General features: G+C 38.8%; 1 protein-coding gene across 1 annotated transcript; it reads left to right on the forward strand.

The window, feature by feature from the left end:
• The first annotated feature begins 17,862 nt into the window (after window positions 1-17,862).
• Window positions 17,863-21,288, forward strand: irx4b (iroquois homeobox 4b). Its single transcript, XM_060903934.1, has 5 exons — window positions 17,863-17,907; window positions 19,247-19,462; window positions 19,804-19,913; window positions 20,026-20,336; window positions 20,744-21,288. Exons 1-5 carry the CDS (start codon window positions 17,863-17,865, stop codon window positions 21,286-21,288), a joined length of 1,227 nt encoding a protein of 408 aa, XP_060759917.1.
• Window positions 21,289-22,172: the final 884 nt, after the last annotated feature.

Here is a 22,172-nt window from a genome sequence, read left to right on the forward strand (position 1 = left end):
GACTTGTCCAGGGTGTGCCCCGCCTCTCGCCCGTAGTCAGCTGGGATAGGCTCCAGCTTGCCTGCGACCCTGTAGAACAGGATAAAGCGGCTACAGATGGATGGATGGTTTTAGACATACACTCACTATCCACTTTATTTGGAACACCCATACACCTGCTGTTTGATGCGGTTCTCTAATCAGCCGATCCCTCGACAGCAGCACAATGCATCAAATCATACAGATACAAATCAAGAGCTTCAGTTAAAGTGCATATCACGGGTAAATTCAGGAGCAAGATCAATGTAATTCTCCTATTTTATATTAAACTTTGGTCAAATATCTGTCACATTTTGCATTTTGTGCAAATTTTTTTTTTTACCTTGCACAATACCAGAAAAATTCAGTTGAAATCAAGCCATTTGAGGCGAATTGGTCCGCCTCTGAAAAAACTTGGCATTTGGATTTCCCGGTAAACATTGATTTTCGTGACATCGCGTGTGGGACGCCTCCCTCTGAATCCTACATAAGCGCTGGTTTGTTTATGAGAAAACAACCTGGTGGTTTTCTGCAAATTTCTTAAATGTCATCACGTCTCATCTCATCTCATTATCTCTAGCCGCTTTATCCTGTTCTACAGGGTCGCAGGCAAGCTGGAGCCTATCCCAGCTGACTACGGGCAAAAGGCGGGGTACACCCTGGACAAGTTGCCAGGTCATCACAGGGCTGACACATAGACACAGACAACCATTCACACTCACACCTACGGTCAATTTAGAGTCACCAGTTAACCTAACCTGCATGTCTTTGGACTGTGGGGGAAACCGGAGCACCCAGAGGAAACCCACGCGGACACGGGGAGAACATGCAAACTCTGCACAGAAAGGCCCTCGCCGGCCACGGGGCTCGAACCCAGGACCTTCTTGCTGTGAGGCGACAGCGCTAACCACTACACCACCGTGCCACCATGTCCTCACGTAATTATTGAAATGCTTAACAGACGTATCATAGGAGCGTGTAGCAACATTACATTCTTCATCCAAAGGTGAAGTAACATTGCGCTCAGGTGACGATTCCATATTTCAATGCAAAATCACTAGCAGCTAAACTTGGTCTACACAGGCTGTGCACTGAAACCGTGCAAAGCTCTCACAGCCTGCTGGTGCTTCCGCAGATGACGTCACGAATCTGGCTCCAGACTCCCTTGGGATTTTTCCAGACGCATTTTGTTATTTTATTTTTTTCTGCTGTAGACAGATGGCCTTGTGCAAAATTACCCTTCTGGATGAGTGTGTAAAGGGACATACTTTCATATTTAAAAAAAAAAACGAATTTGGTCCAGGATATGCACTTTAATGTTCACAATGTTCAAACATCAGAATGAGAAAAATTGTGATCTCAAAGTGTGATTTGGACTGGACTGGTTTGAGTATTTCAGAAACTGCTGATCTCCTGGGGTTTTCACACACACTCTATGAATGGTGCGAAAAACAAAAAAACATCGAGTGATTGAGTGACAGTTCTGTGGGTGGAAACAAACACCTTGTTGATAAGAGAGGTCAGAGGAAAATGGGCAGATTGGTTTGAGATTTTTTTGCAGGAAGGTTATAGCAACTCATAGCAACTCTTTACAACCGTGCTGAGCAGAAAAGCATCTCAGCATGCAACAGCAGATGAACACATTGGGTTCCAGTCCTGCAGCCAAGAACAGGGATCTTAGAATCAAGAACAAGTTCATTTTAAAGTGACCAGTGAGTGTACTTGCACAGTATTTGCTTACAACTTCTTTGTTTCAAATTGATCATTAATTACCATTAAATTACAAGAAGTGTTGTTGCAAATAAGTGATTTAGGAACCTGCAAGGGTTTTTTTTTTTTCTTTCAGATTTTTTTTCCTGATTTTATTTTATCCTCTAAAACATATATTTGTTTTTGCAAATACTGTATTGTTTTTAGAACCTGAAATATTTCTTTCTTTCTTAAAATTACAGTTTATAAAGCTGAATCATTAGCACATGGGGTCCAAATGTCTGAGAGTGTTAATGAAAATGCATCGATTTTACATTCTTTTCTCATTTAATGAAACAATTTTCATTCCAAATCATATTATTGATGACAACTGAATGAAAAGTAGAATCTTTGAAAGATTTACATGAATTTCATGAGCTTCTTAGTATTTTGTTCATCCCCTTTTTGCTTTAATGGAATGAACACACGTTTGTGCAAAGCCTTATGATCCATCCAAGTGGCATCTGAACACATGCTTCAATAGAAGAGTTTAGACGTGTGGAAAATATGATCTTTTGTGCAAAGCAAGATAATGAATATTTGCTTTTTTGTTTTAAATATTTCAAAATCTAAAACCAAATTTGGTTTTTGGTTTAAATGTCCAATTAAAAAAAATCGTATATTTTCAGTGTGGTATTTTTGGACTCTACTGTATACGGTGTATATAATTATTTGGAAGGTTCGATAGGAATTTGTTTTATTTATTTATTTATTTATTTTTAAATGGGCGGCACGGTGGTGTAGTGGTTAGCACTGTCGCCTCACAGCAAGAAGGTCCTGGGTTCGAGCCCCGTGGCCGGCGAGGGCCTTTCTGTGTGGAGTTTGCATGTTCTCCCTGTCTGTTCAGTCAAGTTTTTGTTTCCAGGCCATATCTTTAAAACTACTGAAGATATCTTCATGAAATGTTGTATACATATCAAGCAACATGTGAACTGGTACCTTTTGCTATTTTGGATTTTTGAAAAAAAAAATCTAATTTTTACATAAAAAATAGATTTTGACTTGGTTTCTAAGAGCAATGTTTGTTTCCGGAGCATATATCCAAAACTATTCATGATACAGATTTGAAACTTGGTATACATGTTAACAAGGTGATGTAGATGTGCCTTTTCATACTAAGAAATTTGAGAAATTTTAATTTTTCATGTTTCCGTGGAGGGGCGGCACGGTGGTGTAGTGGTTAGCGCTGTTGCCTCACAGCAAGAAGGTCCGGGTTCGAGCTCCGTGGCCAGCGAGGGCCTTTCTGTGTGGAGTTTGCATGTTCTCCCCGTGTCCGCGTGGGTTTCCTCCGGGTGCTCCGGTTTCCCCCACAGTCCAAAGACATGTAGGTTAGATTAACTGGTGACTCTAAATCCACCATAGGTGTGAATGTGAGTGTGAATGGTTGTCTGTGTCTATGTGTCAGCCCTGTGATGACCTGGCGACTTGTCCAGGGTGTACCCCGCCTTTCGCCTGTAGTCAGCTGGGATAGGCTCCAGCTCGCCTGCGACCCTGTAGAACAGGATAAAGCGGCTAGAGATAATGAGATGAGATATTTTAAAATGTATTTCTTGTTTATAACTGTTAGGTTTCTTCACCTCTTGCCCTCAGCCTCCAGAGAGCGATTACCCCATCTCGAGATCAGTCCCCCCGTGTCACCCAGACGTCTGGGGGTGAGTCGCAAAGAAAGACAGGAACCCCAAAGTAGTTCACATCTTTATTCGCAAGTCCCCCAATACAATGAGAGAATACAGGGATTTTATATGGATGAAGTGACATCACTGTTTGATATCTGTCTATGTGTGTGTGTGTCTGTGTGGATATGCAGCTGTGGGTGTGTGTGGGTGAAACCTTGGTGCTGTTCAGACACATTTCTGATCAATAATACACATTTCATATCAAAATAAGCAGAATGTTCTGATGATATGATATGATAGCAATGTTCTTATGATATCAAAGGCCATTGCTTACGCACAGCCTGTTCCTGAAATGGAATTTTTAAACAATGTCTAGCTGACCAGTAGGTCATTTTAACTGAACAGAATAAATCCTTTACAATTATTAAGCCTTACAATCAAGAATACAATTTTGTCACAAAATAAATTACTGCCTTCTTGGTCAAGAATAAATACTTACAATTATTTATCCTTACAAAGGAATAAAACCTTACAATAACCTTTGAATGAGAAGAAAGCCTATGAATGAGAAGGGGTGTACAAACTTTTGACTGGTACTGTGTGTATGTGTGTGTGTGTATGTGTGTGTGTGTGTGTGTGTATATATATATATATATATATATATATATATATATATATATATGCACACACACACACTCTCACACAGTACCAGCCAAAAGTTTGTACACCTCTTCTCATTCATACCGTAGGTTTTTCTGTATTTTGACTGTTTTCTACATTGTAGAACAATACTGAAGACATCACAACTAATGAAATAACATCTGGAACATGTATAGAATTATGTGGTAAACAAAACGGTGTTAAAAACACAAAATATGTTTGATATTTTAGATTCTTCAGTGTTGCCAGTGTTTATCTTGATGACGCTTTGCACACTATTGGTATTATCTTAACCAGCTTCATGAGGTAGTCACCTGGAATTCTTTTCAACTAACAGCTGTACCTAATCAAAATTTAATTAGTGGACGAGTTTCTTGCCTTCTTAATGCGTTTGAGATCAAATAATACTAAATAAGTAAATAGCCCTATTCCACAACTGTAGTAATCTATACAGTATGATGGCAGCACGGTGGTGTAGTGGTTAACACTGTCACCTCACAGCAAGAAGGTCCGGGTTCGAGCCCTGTGGCCGGCGAGGGCCTTTCTGTGTGGAGTTTGCATGTTCTCCCCTTGTCCGCGTGGGTTTCCTCCGGGTGCTCCGGTTTCCCCTACAGTCCAAAGACATGCGGGTTAGGTTAACGTGGGGTGGCCTTGGGCTGAAGTGCCTTTGAGTAAGGTACTTAACCCCTGACTGCTCCCTGGGCGCTCTAGTGTGGCTGCCCACTGCTCTGGGTGTGCGTGCGTGTGTTCACTGCTTCAGATGGGTTAAATGCAGAGAATGAATCTCACTGTGCTTGAAGTGTGCACGCATGTGACAAATAAAGGTTTCTTCTTTCTTTCTTCATGCCAAGAACCGAGTAAAGAGAAACGTCATCCATCATTACTTTAAGACATGAAGAAGTGTCTTTTAATTCATAAAAACAAAGAAAAAGCATTGAATTCGAAGGCATGTCCAAACTTTTGGCTGGTCCGCTGTATAACCTGTATGTGTTCTGGATTAGTATTTATACCAGTGCAGAATATGACATGTTCCAGATTTCCCTTTTCACCTGTATATGCAGTTTCCTGAAGTGGACAGATGGGGGCTCTCATATTCGGTATCTACTGGAAACTCACATTTGAGGAGCGTAAAGTGTTGATTAAAGCAAGTGTTATTGATAAATTATTTTAATTAAGACATCTTCTTTAGCTTTACTTTACATTTATTATTTGCTGCTTTACAGAGATACAAAGTAAACCACTATGTAGAACAATGAAATGTGAAATATTTTATATATTTTGTGCCTTTTTTTTCTGTGAGAAAGAGAGTACTGGTGTAGTAAAACTTCTGATTTTTTTTTTTGCATCCCGGTGGAGGAAAGATTGAATGGGAGGGAATCGTACCTACACACTGGTGAGCGAGTAATGAAGTGGCAGTGATGGAGAGAAATATGTCAACTCTCAGTGGGATGGAGAAATGCATACTTTAAAGAGCAAATACTCTCTCTGTGGCAGTGGCCTGGAAAACAAACCAAGCAGATGCATAAACCCACCACCACCGGGCTTTAAAACGTCAGACTTATGTTCAGTTTGGGTTAAAATCACAATTTAGTTGGACTGAATAATATTAAAACATGACACTGTATCAGACTCTCAATTTCCTTAATGAACATAAATAGCCATTATTTATATATGGGTCTGTCTCAGAAACTGGGTGCCCATTAAATATACTCACAGTCAATAAACTGTACGGTTTTGAATGGTGATGTTGGTTTTAATTTGAAATAAAATGATGAAAGAAATAATACAGATAAAACTAAATCTTTAATGTGAATACTCTATTCAGAATTTGGCAAAAATTCTGCAAATTTGTGGAAAAATGGCGGCTTGATCTGGGACATGATAAATGGTTGACGACATCGCGTTCCCTTAAAAAGGTTGTAGTCCACTGAAAAGTCTACAGTTATCACTAATTGTATTTTAAGTTGTAGCTTTATACACCTAAGGATTGGTGCGCTCACAGAATAATCATAACCGTAATAAAACATCATGCAAAATATTTCATCAACATTGTAACTCCATTTTCCGCAAACCCAAAACCAATACGATCGTGTGTTTTGCTCTAAACGGAAAGCCTCAGGGTCAAGGTCACGACCTCACCAAAAGTAGTAACTTAAAATCACTACGCCATATAAAAATTTAGTTATAAATCTGTGATTTTGTTTTTTAAAACGAAAGCTGAAAGTTCGGTATAGAATATGTTTCTTACAGAATATGTTACGATGGTAGCTGGTCCTGTATGAATTTCTGAGCTATAAAATGAGTTGTGGTCTATTTTTTACCGTAGTGTGTTATTTGTGTGCGGGGAAGGACACACATTAACAATTTGCATGTGTAGAATGGAATTTTCCACTCCAGCAGTTAGAAGTTGATCGTGCTTCCATTTGCGGTCTTTCTGTTACGCGGGTGATCTGTTCGGACGTTATCACTGAAAAGGTGAGTTTTGACAGTTTTATTTTGTTTTAGTCTTGCAGTATAAGGCAATAGAATGTTTCTTTTCCATCTTAATTTCATATTTCGTAGTGTTTGCGTATTTTTGGCCAATATTTTGCAACCATGGTCAATTTAGATCGAACTTTTGATAGAGTCTACGGCCAGTCATTTTGCCCCGCTCCCGCCTCGCGCTCCGTCCAGTGCGGTAGTGATGTCCCGTTGCTCGCGGGCCGCAGCAGAGACCTGCGCGGCCTTCAGCCGGTACAGTCGCTGTTCTTTTACCACCGCCATTATTCTCATCTTTCCGGTGTGTTCTTGATTTTTCCATTATGTCCTATTTTGCCATATCAAATACCCAAAATGTATCATATTATTCATATTTAAGTGAATAATCAATTCAGCCATCATAACTTGGTATTTTTAACCCAAGCAATCAAAAAGAGGAAATTTATTCAATATTTTCACTCATCTGTGAAGGACGGGCTTTAATTCTTCATGATGGAGTTATTTTATATGTAAATCAATTTTACAAAAGCATTTGAATTGCAATCAAAAAAAAATTCCACAGTGGAGGCCAGATAAAGCAAGATACTATCTTTATTCTTATTAAACATGACAAAAGAAACATTGAGTGTTAGGTAAATGCAAAAAAAAAAAAGTAAAATCAGAAAATTTATTTTTTGACCATAATGTCCCAAATGAGAGACCAGTTTCTGAGACGGACCCACATATATCTTTGAGATGCATTATTAGTTTTTATAAATGTGTGCAAGGAATAGTCACTAACATACAAATAATAAACACAGTTATAATGATTTGTGAATATAAGCTTCATAGAAAGTCAACTGGTTTTAGGTGATGTTACAACACTAGTTGTGTTTTCCAATGAAATAGCCCAGACATGTGTATCCAGACTGAAGCTCTTTCCTGCCCAAGTGTGTCAGAGAGTGTTCTTGTGTAAAGAGAGTGAAGTATCAGAGATGTCTTGACACAAGTCCCTGTGGTGCAGCTCTTTAGGACAGGAAGTGTGTGAGAATAGAGCCAACTCCCTATACATCTCCTGTCCTTCCCTGTTTCGCTTCCATTTTCTGCCTGGATGAATGAAACGTCTGGATGAGAGCATTTTCTTCATCCCTACGGACCAAACCGAGTCAGCGATGAAGAGCTGGAGAGGAGAAAATAGAGGGCTCGAGAGAAAAGTAAAAATTGAGAGTGGATAAATGGGAAGAAGAGGCCGAAACACGAGGGTCGAAGTATCCGTGTGGATATTTTCCTCCATTTTAAGCAAAAGCAAGTTGAGTCTTGACTGCAAAATCCCTCTAGGTTTCTTCCCAGGGGGATTGAAAAAAATGGAGCCCTTCAAATGAATGACATTTAATTTGTCTCATGATAAAGGTGCTCATATATTGAACAAGCAAGCGCTCTTGTCTGTGTTTTGACGAGGAGCGGAAATAAAGCTTCCACTTCAGTGCAGCTCTTCCAACGACGACGACGACGACGATAGAAAAACCCTGTCAGTCAAAAATGCCGGCAATTTGTATTTGGCTGTAACAGTGAATGAGTACAGAGCACCAGCTTCACATCATTTACCTTGGAGCATCTCAGTCAGTGAAGAGAAAAACACTATGGCAGCGCGAGACGTACAGATGCAACTACAGTACAGTCCAACTGCAGGAGACGCAATCGAGAAGCTGCCACTCTCAGGGAACGGCAGGTAGAGCTGGACGTCTCACGGTGTTGTGTTCACGGCAACAATCATGAGGAACACATCACGGCTCTGATCTCAATTTCAACACCTAATATCTTAGGAATTCATTACAACTAGAATACTCTCAGAGAAACCATGGCTTTTATTTAAATATAGAAATCTTGAATTGTCAAATTCAAAGGATATTGATTTATTTTCTAGAACAACACCACTGACAATAGTTACGGTAATTAAAATCACATCAAAGGGATAATGTACAGCGAGCTGATCATTTTTGCAAAATAGATCCCTGACAGGGTGAAGGTAGTGTTGTAGTCAAGACCACCTAAACTGAGACCAAGTCATGAGTGTATCGAATCTGAGACAAGACCAAGACTTTGATGGGTTGAGATCAAGTCAAGATCAAGGCAGAGCAAGACTGAGGCCATGTACACACGTAGCCGGGTATTTTTAAAACCGAACATTCCCCCCCCCCTCCGTTTATAAAAATGTTTTATCCACACCACCTCGTCTTCGAAAAAAATCCCTTCCACACATAACCAAACATCTGCGTTTTCAATCACATTCATAAGCATTCCAAACCTGTAGATGGCATTATTTCCCCAAATCCTACCCCTTAATCACATCAGAATAGCCCTCTGTTGGCGTCACTTCCGCCTAAACATAAAACATGGTGCCAAGCTCGTTCGTCTGGACAGACTCGGAGACAGAATTGCTTCTAAACACAATTTTGGAGTATAAACTTCAAAAGACGCAAGAAAACGTTGATTGGGAATCTTATCAGTAGTTGGGCTTCTAAAATTAAACATGTAAATAGCACCTGCACAATAATTAACGCTTTCAAGGCACTACTCCGATCCATTACTCTTTGTCCATGCTTAATCTGGCTTCTGCAGTAAACAAAGGTCGCACGTTTGACGTCAGGGCAGATTTGTTGTCATTTTTTTGGCGCAGATTGTGACGTTCTAAAACGCAAACCTCCGGTTATCTCTGTCTACACGAAAAGGCATACACGGAGTTTTCAAAAATCTTCACTTTGCCCGGAGTTTTTTTAAATATTCGTTTTTGATGTGTTTTCATGTGGATGACAGGCCAAAACGTAGAAAAATATCTTCGATTTAGCAGATACCCGGCTACGTGTGGACGGGGTCTGAGTCAAGACCTTGACCAGAGCAGTGTGTATGAAGTGGGAGGGGGAGGAGTGACAACCGTTAACAGGAATGAAAATTTTAAATTAGCAATGAGTCACGTTATTGGTCGCATTTGAAGCAGGATATTTTACATCCAATCACAGTAACAATGTTAACAAATAAATTAGACAGTGCACAGACAATTTAGTGAAATCTCCAAAGTTGTTGTCTTGACTGGTCTTGAAATAAAATTCCAAGACAAGACCGAGACCTTCAAAGTAGACGACCTTTCGATTTCAAAAAACTGGTGAAATTTAGTTCCCTCTGAAATTTGGTCATAGTGATATACGTTTATTTCTGTAATATCTAAAAAAGCCCGGGCCATTCTGTGGCTGCGAAGTTATTTAATTTGAGGGGATTCCTGAGCAAATAATGTGCATGAAATCGCTCGCTTCGCGCAGTCAAGCAGACAGAGGAAGTCCGTGTACACAGGTTTACGTTTCGGCGTCGTCTTCTTCTTCTCTTGGATTTTATAGCAGCTGGCAGCCAGTGTTGCATTACTGCCATCTACAGGTTTACCTCTGACCGTGCACTGACAGTTCCATCATTCCGTCACTAAACGAACAGCTGATCACACCGAGGTGCTCGCTGACCGCCGATATTTATTACTTTGGTCCTGCATTTCCTTTCTTTCGTATATAACATAACATCTTTCCTTCTCGTTTTCCGTTACTGTAGTCGGTCTTTCACATTTCACACACTCCATTTTTCTCTCCTGTTTCAAATTTGTATCCCACAATGCCTTGTGTGAACGGGGAAAGCTCACCACGTCATGCATGATGTAGTATCTTGTATTGCACCATGGTGAAGCAGGAAAAAATAGTGGAGAATTTAGGGTCACATGGCTCTAAATTCATTAATTGTTTTATTTAAAAAAAAAAACCTCATAAAATTGGAAGTCTGTGATTTGAATTCAGTAGCTTTCGGTCCACTAAACAAAAATAATCAGGCGTCGGGGAAAATTCTTTTTATGACCTCCACTTGAAAAATCTGAAAGGCTTTCAAAAAGTGGTCTTGAGACCAATCTCAAGTACTACAACACTACCTGAAGGGGTTTATTTCACAATAACGACTCGCTCTATATTATCCTGCTCATTACACATGTACTTACTAAAGAAATCAATAATTTGATACAAAATATTTATTTTAAAAATGATTTCACTGACTTAAAATTGTTCAACTGCATCCATTAAAAAAAAATAGTCTGTTCGATTCTACAGTTAGAACCGTATCCATAGCAATGTAAACTCTGTAGCCTTCTTAAGATTAGCCTACTTCAAGTTATACTTCACATTAAACATGAAAATTAATATTAGAAAAATAATCCACTGTGTTTTCTGATGGAGTAGCATTGTTTTTTTCTCTCTGCAGGGTATCGAGAATGAGCTGACGTTGTCAATCTGAATATTAAAGCGACAAAATTTACTGGACTTCTTTCTGCGGATTGAATTGAATTGAATGCATTTATTGTCATTGCACAGCTGTACAAAAAAATTTCAGTGCAACTCCTCAAGTGGTACATCCAGTATAAAAATAAAAGTGTAATATAAAATATAAAATAAATAAATAAATAATGAAAATTATATATATATATATATATATATATATATATATATATATATATATATATATATATATATATGGGTCCGTCTCAGAAACTGGTCTCTCATTTGGGACATTATGGTCAAAAAATAAATTTTCTAATTTTTTTTTTTTTTTTTGCATTTACCTCACACTCAATGTTTCTTTTGTCATGTTTAATAAGAATAAAGATAGTATCTTGCTTTATTCGGCCTCCACTGTGGAAATTTTTTTTTATTACAATTCAAATGTTTTTGTAAAATTCTCATCTCATCTCATTATCTGTAGCCGCTTTATCCTGTCCTACAGGGTCGCAGGCAATCTGGAGCCTATCCCAGCTGACTACGGGCGAAAGGCGGGGTACACCCTGGACAAGTCGCCAGGTCATCACAGGGCTGACACATAGACACAGACAACCATTCACACTCACATTCACACTTACGGTCAATTTAGAGTCACCAGTTAACCTAACCTGCATGTCTTTGGACTGTGGGGGAAACCGGAGCACCCGGAGGAAACCCACGCGGACATGGGGAGAACATGCAAACTCCACACAGAAAGGCCCTCGCTGGCCACGGGGCTCAAACCCGGACCTTCTTGCTGTGAGGCGACAGCGCTAACCACTACACCACCGTGCCGCCCTTTTTTGTAAAATTGATTTCCATATAAAATAACTCCATCATGAAGAATTAAAGCCCCTCCTTCACAGATGAGTGAAAATATTGAATAAATTTCCTCTTTTTGATTGCTTGGGTTAAAAATGCCAAGTTATGATGACTGAATTGATTATTCACTTAAATATGAATAATATGATACATTTTGGGTATTTGATATGGCGAAATAGGACACAATGGAAAAATCAAGAACACACCGGAAAGATGAGAATAACGGCGGTGGTAAAAGAACAGCGACTGTACCGGCTGAAGGCCGCGCAGGTCTCTGCTGCGGCCCGCGAGCAACAGGACATCACTACCGCACCGGACGGAGCGCGAGGCAGGGGCAGGGCAAAATGACTGGCTGTAGATTCTATCAAAAGTTCGATCTAAATTGACCATGGTTGCAAAATATTGGCCAAAAATACGCAAACACTACGAAATATGAAAGTAAGATGAAAAAGAAACATTCTATTGCCTTATACTGCAAGACTAAAACAAAATAAAACTGTCAAAACTCACCTTTTCAGTGATAACGTCCGAACAGATCACCCGCGTAACAGAAAGACCGCAAATGGAAGCGCGATCAACTTCTAACTGTTGGAGTGGAAAATTCCATTCTACACATGCAAATTGTTAATGTGTGTCCTTCCCCACACACAAATAACACGCTACGGTAAAAAATAGACCACAACTCATTTTATAGCTCAGAAATTCATACAAGACCAGCTACCATCGTAACATATTCTGTAAGAAACATATTCTATACCTAACTTTCAGCTTTCGTTTAAAAAACAAAATGACAGATTTATAACAAAATGTTTATATGGCGTAGTGATTTTAAGTTACTACTTTTGGTGAGGTAGTGACCTCGACCCTGAGGCTTTCCGTTTAGAGCAAAACACACGATCGTATTGGTTTTGGGTTTGCGGAAAATGGAGTTACAACGGTGATGAAATATTTTGCATGATGTTTTATTATGGTTATGATTATTCTGTGAGCGCACCAATCCTTAGGTGTATAAAGTTACAACTTAAAATACAATTAGTGATAACTGTAGACTTTTCAGTGGACTACAACCTTTTCAAGGGAATGCGATGTAGTCAACCATTTATCATGTCCCAGATCAAGCCGCCATTTTTCCACAAATTTGCAGAATTTTTGCCAAATTCTGAATAGAGTATTCACATCAAAGATTTAGTTTTATCTGTATTATTTCTTTCTTAAAACAGCACACATTTTAAATTAAAAAAAGGCTAATATAAAATAAATGTAATATAAATTATAAAACAGCAGACATTTACATAAAACAACATGTTAATCAACAGATGAGCAAATGTATTGCACAGTCCAGAAAATATTGCACAGAATTTTTCCCATACTTCAACTATGGGAATGATTGGACGTGGACCTGTAGAGTCTGTGATCAGAACCATGTCCATAGCAGCGTCAGTTATTCTGAAGCAACAGACTGTATAATGCCATAATTGACCAATCTGAATTGAGTATTCAACAAAGCTGTGTAAGAAGTCTATATTAATATGCTTTTTCTATAATATGTTATCGTTTTCTACAGTAACAGCCATTTCACAATGACATGTACTGAACACACTGCATTATCTAAACTTAATAACAGACAAATTAACAAATGGCTTTATTTTACAAATACAGTTGCGTAATCATTGATCTGGTTGAGATATTTATTTAACATGATTTGAAGGAGTCTCCAGTGTCAGTGCTTTATAAAAATCAAGTAAAGCTGTAACTTTAAGTACAGTCAATAAACTGACATCATTCATTTGTAAATAAAAAAGTAATTGTTGTAAATTTGATATGGCATAAGGAATAAAACACTTCAGCACGGTAACAGTGCGGTAATTTCACTTTGTGTTGGGCCACAATGCACCACTCTGTTGTTGATTATTTTATTATTACAACACACTGTCTTGGTTTTGTTTAACTCATCAGGTTTCATGTCCCAGAAAGCCTCAGAAATTTGATAAAATGTGATGATTCACTCACCGGCCACTTTAATAGGAACTTGTTGTTGATTCTAAGATCCCTGTTCTTGGCTGCAGGACTGGAACCCAATGTGTTCTTCTGCTGTTGCATGCTGAGATGCTTTTCTGCTCAGCACGGTTGTAAAGAGTTGCTATGAGTTGCTATATCCTTCCTGGCAGCTCGATCTGCAAATCTGGCCATTTTCCTCTGAGCTCTCTTATCAACAAGGCGTTTGTTTCCACCCACAGAACTGTCGCTCACTCACTCGATGTTTTTTGTTTTTCGCACCATTCTGTCTATGTAAACTCTACAGACTGTTGTGTGTGAAAACCCCAGGAGTTCAGCGGGTTCTGAAATACTCAAACCAACAGTCCATCGGGCTCAAACCAACACCCATACCACAGTGAAAGAAAGTCACACTTCACTGTGAGATCACAATTTTTCCCATTCTGATGTTTGAACATTGTGAACATTATCTTTCGATTACGTTCATTATGTCTTATATTGAATATTGTTAGTTTTTTCTTTTTTATCAGACATCTAATTTTTTAGGTTTGTTTACCTGACATGTTTCAACGTACGACTGTCGTCTTCCTCAGAGTGTCACCGGATGTTATTGGTGACGCATCTTTTATCAGCTGATGTTTCCGAAGGCGTGGCCTTCCTGTCTGGATTGACAGGTCGGTCACGCCTTCTACTGTCAGTTCGTCCCCTGCAAGATGGCACACCAGGTATGGGAGAGCATGTATGCTCCCTCATCTCAGTTGATGGTCCTCGGACTTCGCTTACGGATCTCTATGGCCTCCCTGATCCAGCGCTGATGTTTAGGACCATCAACCGAGATGAGGGAGCATACATGCTCTCCCATACCTGGAGTGCTATCTTGCAGGGGACGAACTGACAGTAGAAGCCGTGACCGACCTGTCAATCCAGACAGGAAGGCCACGCCTTCGGAAACATCAGCTGATAAAAGATGCGTCACCAATAACATCCGGTGACACTCTGAGGAAGATGACAGTCGTACATTGAAACATGTCAGGTAAACAAACCTAAAAAATTAGATGTCTGATAAAAAAGAAAAAACTAACAAAATTGTGAACATTAACCGAAGCTCTTGATTTGTATCTGTATGATTTGATGCATTGTGCTGCTGCAGAAGGATCGGCTGATTAGAGAACAGCATCAAAAAGCGGATGGATGGATGGATGGATGGATGGGTGTTCCTAATAAAGTGGCTGGTCAGTGTAAGTATTATTTCATATTGCTAATAAAATCCAGTTTTATCAATTTGAGTTGATGTTTTAATGATCGTCAGTCCAAAATCTCTGATAGGCGTTCACTTTGGTTGCTATCTGGTACTTATGAAGGCAATAGCATATGATTTGCATCATTTTCATCCTCATCACACCATTCAGAGAGCCCTTTGTTCCTGGTACATGAGGGCGGAGTCATCCTCGAAAAGATTACGCCCAACAAGATTAGGAGGAGCAATCAGGAGAACTTTGTATCTGTCCCTGATGAAACCCGACACAATAAATGGAGAATTTGTAGGAAGTTGGATTTTGCTTATTTAAAAGAACTCAATAAGGTGCAACAGGAAAAAAAATAATAATAATCCAGTGAGTCCAGTTCTGAGAAAAACTGCTATTTACAAGTTATATGAGTTAGAACGCTGAGAAACAAGAGTGCTAACATGGTTTGAGGTTATCATTTGCAGTGAGGAGGATGTTTATCTTTGTTTTCATCTTTAGCGAGGAGCGTGAAGGGGCTTGAGATGTGCACTGCGACCTCTTCATCTATTATGTATATTAAGTGAACTGTAACACACCAAAGCACTTAGCCATGACAGTGAGAAAGCAACGGGAAAAGCTCTGAGTTGCAAATCTGTGATGTCAGCTGGCATCGTGGGTATTGTTTCATTTTGAAAAGACTCGAATGAATGATAAAGGATTCAATTTCAGATAAATGGAAGTCTCTCTCTCTCTCTCAGGCAGATTGGTGATATTTTACAAGAGGTAAATTGTATATATTAGCAATCTGATACCCCAGAAGTTGTTGATTAATTTTCTATAACAGCAGCTCTGAAAATAGTCCCAGCTGCGCAACAAATCACAGGTTAATGTGTTCATTCATGTTTTCATTCTAATACACTACCGTTCAAAAGTTTGGGGTCACCCAGACAATTTTGTGTTTTCCATGAAAAGTCACACTTTTATTTCCCACCATAAGTTGTAAAATGAATAGAAAATATAGTCAAGACATTTTTCTGGCCATTTTGAGCATTTAATCGACCCCACAAATGTGATGCTCCAGAAACTCAATCTGCTCAAAGGAAGGTCAGTTTTATAGCTTCTCTAAAGAGCTCAACTGTTTTCAGCTGTGCTAACATGATTGTACAAGGGTTTTCTAATCATCCATTAGCCTTCTGAGGCAATGAGCAAACACATTGTACCATTAGAACACTGGAGTGAGAGTTGCTGGAAATGGGCCTCTATACACCTATGGAGATATTGCACCAAAAACCAGACATTTGCAGCTAGAATAGTCATTTACCACATTAGCAATGTATAGAGTGGATTTCTGATTAGTTTAAAGTGATCTTCATTGAAAAGAACAGTGCTTTTCTTTCAAAAATAAGGACATTTCAAAGTGACCCCAAACTTTTGAACGGTAGTGTATATTAACAATCTAGTACATAGGGACTTGTATGGTGGACAATCCACAGATTAATTATATTTCTTCTATCCACATTCACTAGATATGAGCAATCGCACGCTCTGATTGGCTACTCTACTACTAGGATATCAGCTCATATAGCATGAGTAGAGAAAAACAAAATGGCGGCGCGTGTTGCTGAACCAACCGAGGACGAAATTAAAACTTGAAAACAAAAATACAAAAAAACAAAAAGCAACAAAATATGGAATGAAAGTATTTCATGGTAAGAGCATATCTTTTTTTTTTCCAAGAATTATTATTATTAAGTCAAATCAAGTTTATTTTTATAGTGCTTTTGACAATAAACATTGTCGTAAATTATAATTATTATAGCATTTTTCACAAATTGCTCCTGTCATATCGCCGGTTTCTTTACATTCTAAGCGGAAATTATTTTGTCGGACGTTTTGTATAAAGTTTTTATTGATCGAGTTTGCAAATAAATAAAAATAAAAATGCTCTGTTTCTCAAAACCCAGTGAATGCGGAAAGAATAAATCAGTTATTCCACTCAATCTTGTTGTTCAACTTCGTCGACTATCAGCTCACATACGACTCATGGAATTTTGTGGAATAACTGTTAAATGTACTTGTTGTATTTGCTGTTTTTGGAAGGAGTCTCCAGTGTTAGTATTTAAAAGCTGTAATGTCTCTGACAGGAGAGGCTTCAGGATGCAGCGTTTGAGGTAAAATGACTTGTATTTAATTTTATTTCATTTCATTTTATTAAAAAAAACCTGCAGCATTAATAATTGTCAGTGGAAAGTTCTCATAAGGATGGACAAATGTTTATATGTGTGTGTGTGTGTGTTAGAGGAAGGGAAGAGGCTGTTAAAAACAGCTCATTGAAGTAAATGTTTAATAGCCTAAAGCCCCTCCACCCTCCTCCCTTTTTTGTCCCCAGACCCACCCTGATCATGTTATTTTAATTGTAGTCAAGTGTTTTAAAACTCCAGAAGAAAAGCAATTATGCTAATCTCTCTGCTCGCTCATCAATCATTTCCAATGGAGCTGTCGGAGCTGTGTGGTGAAGTCCTCTCCAGGCAGGCAGGTGTTCCTTTGCTCATTAAAGTGAGAGAGAGCCCGAGGCTGGCCACTTCCTCCACCGTGCACGAGAGAGTGTGAAGGAGTGTGAGAGGTGGAGCACACTGCTGCTTCATCACTGAGCACATGCATTAGACCTCATCGTTACGTTTCAGACAGCCGGCGTGAGGACGAGCAGGAGTTCAAGAGCATGAGACGCATCTTCTGAAGATTTTTATAGTCTTGTTCCTGCACCACATCTGCACATCTCATTGTTTTATTTTATTTTTTTCCCCCCAAATGCATCGTTTTCTTAGTTAAGAATCATGTTCTGGAGAAAGAACAAACAAATCAACTGCAGTTTGTCTGAAGTGAACTGAAGCTTTTATCGGATTTTCCTCCACGCTGCATGAAGATCTCATGACCTGATGACTTTTGCACCGAGATACGTTCTTCCCTTTCATCTCCTCAGGCATGTCATACACCGAGTTCGGCTATTCATACTCAGCAGCTCCCCAGGTGAGTACCTTGTATCTTCTTTCTTCTTCTTCTTTTGGCTGATCCCGATTAGGGGTCGCCACAGCAGCACAGGTGAGTACCTTATATACTGATGCGCAATTTCAAAACAATTTGTTTTATTTTATAGTCTGTGAAAAAGAGCAAACTAAGAATTCCATTGTGCAAATGGCTTATGCATGTGATGATAAAGTTATTTAATCACTTATGCACCCATGCAAAAAAAAAAAAAAAAGGTGATGCAAGTGGAGCAGTGCTTTACAATAACATACTTAATTCTTCATCTCAGTGTTTGTGATGTTGCACAAATGCATCCTGGATAAGTGAATCCTTTATAGGTCTTCATTCAACAGCACGACTGCAGAAAACGATATCTTAGCAAGTAAAATATCTTAAATATGGTCAAATTGATCTAACATTTCTTGTTATGAGATGGTTATAAATCAAATCTACGCTTATTCAGCCTAGCTTTAGATGCTCTTACTCAGTTCAAGCCAAATTCTGTTGGTAATGATTGATCGTTTTTAGTCGTTCTAGAAATAAACTCTTAAAATTAGAAAAAAATAACCCCAAATACAACATTGCCAGTAGAACAAGACTTGCTTGAAATGATTTAATTTCTTTCTTTCTTTCTTTTTAAATGGGTTTAATAATTTTATATTTGGTTAATTGTAATCCTATATTCAGAAATGCTAGATAAATTCGATTTTTTTTCACCTGCTAAGACGTCATTGTTTTATAGTGTATGCACTATTTATTTCTTCACAGTAAGGTAAGAGTTAATAGCTAATCCAAACCACTTAAGTGTGTTTAGTTTGGCACTCTAAAGACAATTCAACTCTTTATCTAACAATTCTACACTACAGACTCACAGACAGGAAAAAAAAAAAAAAACACGCCATACCAAAATGCACTTTTCCAAGCTTGTACCATTAAGGGTACATCTTTTGTACTTTTACATTTTTCTTTTACTTATACCTTTTTACATATAAAAATAACTTTGGATACATAATCAGACCTTGGGGACCAATGGTATACCTGTATTTAGATATAATTGCGCCTTCGCAGGTAAATGATGCACACAAAAGGCTAACAGATGCACTCTTCATGGTGTCACCTGAGCAGCTTGGAAAAGTGTACTTTGGTAGTTTTATTTCAGAAATTTAAATCAGACAATTTCGATATCCAAACCTCTCCAAATCTGATTCATTTTAAAGCATATTATAGTGAGTATAAACGAGTTGTGGAGTTTATCAGGTTCAACCAAATGTACAAAACTGTTTTAAAAAAAGTGCAAATTGAAATTTTAATGGGAAGTTCCTTTGTTGATCTACCATTACAGATCCTGTTATCCTCTAATACTCTGGGTTCCTGCTATGAGTCTGGGAGCGAGTCTCCATTCGATTCTGCACAAACTTCTCTCTACTGCCCGGTTTACGAGGGCACGTTGGTGACATCTGCCAGACACGACCTCAACTCTCCGTATGAGAATGGATATGTGAAAAATCACGGGACGTACTGTTCATATAGAACGGATTCAGCATGCCTGTACTCCCTGGTACAGTTTTTGAACAGTGTTTATGAACAGTGTATTTAAACATGAAGTGTTAATTCAAAAGTGTTTTTTTGTTTGTTTGTTTTTGAAGGAAGAGTACCCAAAAAAATTAATCAAGAAAGAAAAGTGTTATTCATCTTGATGAATTCCTGTATCTATCATTGGAATATTTGAGCTTCCGTGTAGTATGTATGCGTCAACATGTTGTCTAGTTAAAATGGTTTTCCATTTGTTACGCTTTAAGACCATGATATACTGCATACACATGGGCATTTCTATACGTCGAGGAAGTTTTGATGTGCTTTATCAAGCTTCCGTTTAAGTTAACTGTGTTTTACTTGTAGGGTAAGATCAGAGAGAAAGCCGAATCAGGAACAGCAAATGCACGGATCACGCATGGGTCGACTTATTACTCATGCAGTCACCCATTTGGATATCAGTATGACTCATATGGGTAAGATATACACTATATGAATGGCTATCGAAGATGATTTTATATATTTGCCAATAAAACTGGGTTTTTGAAAGCCCTCTGTATGAGTTAATACTTTGTATTGGGTTTTTAGGTATGGGTCTGTGGATGTTAACACGAGAAGAAAGAACGCAACCAGAGAGACCACCAGCACCCTGAAAGCATGGCTTCAGGAGCACAAAAAGAACCCGTACCCCACTAAAGGAGAAAAGATCATGTTGGCTATAATCACCAAAATGACTTTGACACAGGTGTCCACATGGTTCGCTAATGCACGCCGTAGACTCAAGAAAGAGAATAAAATGACATGGTCACCACGCAACAAGACCTCAGAGGAGAGAGGCTGTGAAGAGGAAGCGGAGAATATCGAAAGGGATCTGATTAAATCTGAGAAGGAATTTGATGGTTTGTTGTATTTTATATAGAACTAGTAGACATTTTACAGTATAAACCGTTAATAACAAGGGTACCAGATGCCAAAATTCTTTGGAGAAATGCCACTGAAGAACTGTTTTTTGGTTTCCTAAGAACCTTTTAATAGATAGATCTTTAACTATTATTGTTGGTGAATAGGACATACCATAGAACCTCAATACTAAACTCACAAAATGATACCATTATATGGAAAAAAACAATATGTTTATTGGAGCGACAACAAAATGATCAGAGAATAATAGACTTAAAGGTTTTGTAGAGATCCAGAATGGCCCTTCTGTGGAAGTGTAGGTGTTAAGAGTGAATAATTTCTCAATAAGATTGTTCCTCTCAGGCTGGTTTTCAAAATTAAATAAATAACTCTTCCTTAATTCCAGACAACCCAAGGGTGGACGATACAGATCGAGTACAAAGCGATTTGGAAGACTTCGACCTCACTGAGTCAGATGCCTCTGAATGTGAACCGAAGCCTTTGTTACCGATGAGCGCGATATCACAGGACTGTCCAGATTATCGACTTAGAGAACCTCTGCTACAAGCGTCTAATCCAGATACAAGGTACGATGCTTTTGATAAAACCTGCTTAGAATTGACAACTGAAGATAGCCAGTACACTGAACAAGAAGAAACCAAGCCAAAGATTTGGTCACTTGCACGGACAGCCACGTCATTAAATCAGACAGATTACACATCGTGCATGCACAGGGGTCGAAGCATGCGGTCATCTTCTATGGACTGCCATTTAGACTTACAGGACTCTCCATTCACCAGCCTCAGAAACTGGGTAGACGGCATGTTTCATGATCCACTGCTCCGGCAAAGCGACTTAAACCAGACTTTCTCCAACTCTTCAAGTTTATGGATGTTGGAGAACAGGTTCCATGAACGGACAGATCCTGTTCCTTCACCCCAGCTCACATGATCAACTGGAAAGTGAACGTTTTATTAAACACCTGAATCAACATGGTATTTTATTTATATAAAGCTATGCCTTTAGACTACACTGCAGCAGCACTAAAGCACAAATGCAGATGCTAATGTTAAAGAGAAGCACAAATGCACAATTAATAAGTATACATTTTAAAATAAAGATAACTTTCAAAGAAATTGTCACATATCCAGCTTAAAGAAATGCACATACATATATGCCTTTTTTTTCATAACCATGTCAAGAATTTGTGTTGTTGGCTGTCCATGGTGCTGAACAAAAAAAAAAAACACTTTCTCTCTTGTCCCTCTACTCTTCCTTATTTTTATTTCTCTGTATTTGCAAGAGTATATACATTTGGCATGCAATCATGATGTTTTAATATAAACTAATAAACTTAAGAAAATTATTTGTCCCTTTTCATCGAGTGCCTGTTGGAACTGAAGATACCAGTTTACAAATTTAACGAATATTAGGGTGGCACAGTGGTGTAGTGGTTAGCGCTGTCGCCTCACAGCAAGAAGGTTCTGGGTTCGAGCCCAGCAGCCAACGGGAGCCTTTCTGTGTGGAGTTTGCATGTTCTCCCCATGTCTGCATGGGTTTCCTCGGGGTGCTCTGGTTTCCCCCACAGTCCAAAGACATGCAGGTTAGGCTAATTGGTGGCTCTAAATTGACCGTAGGTGTGAATGTGAGTGTGAATGGTTGTTTGTGTCTATGTATTAGCCCTGCGATGATCTGGCGACTTGTCCAGGGTGTACCTCACCTCTCGCTCATAGCCAGCTGGAATAGGCTCCAGCTTGCCTGTGACCCTGTACAGGATAAGTGGTTATGGATAATGGATGGATGGATTACCAACATTTATTCTCTCAGGAAAATTA

Source organism: Neoarius graeffei, chromosome 22 (genome assembly GCF_027579695.1).
Source record: "Neoarius graeffei isolate fNeoGra1 chromosome 22, fNeoGra1.pri, whole genome shotgun sequence".
Lineage (NCBI taxonomy): Eukaryota > Metazoa > Chordata > Actinopteri > Siluriformes > Ariidae > Neoarius > Neoarius graeffei.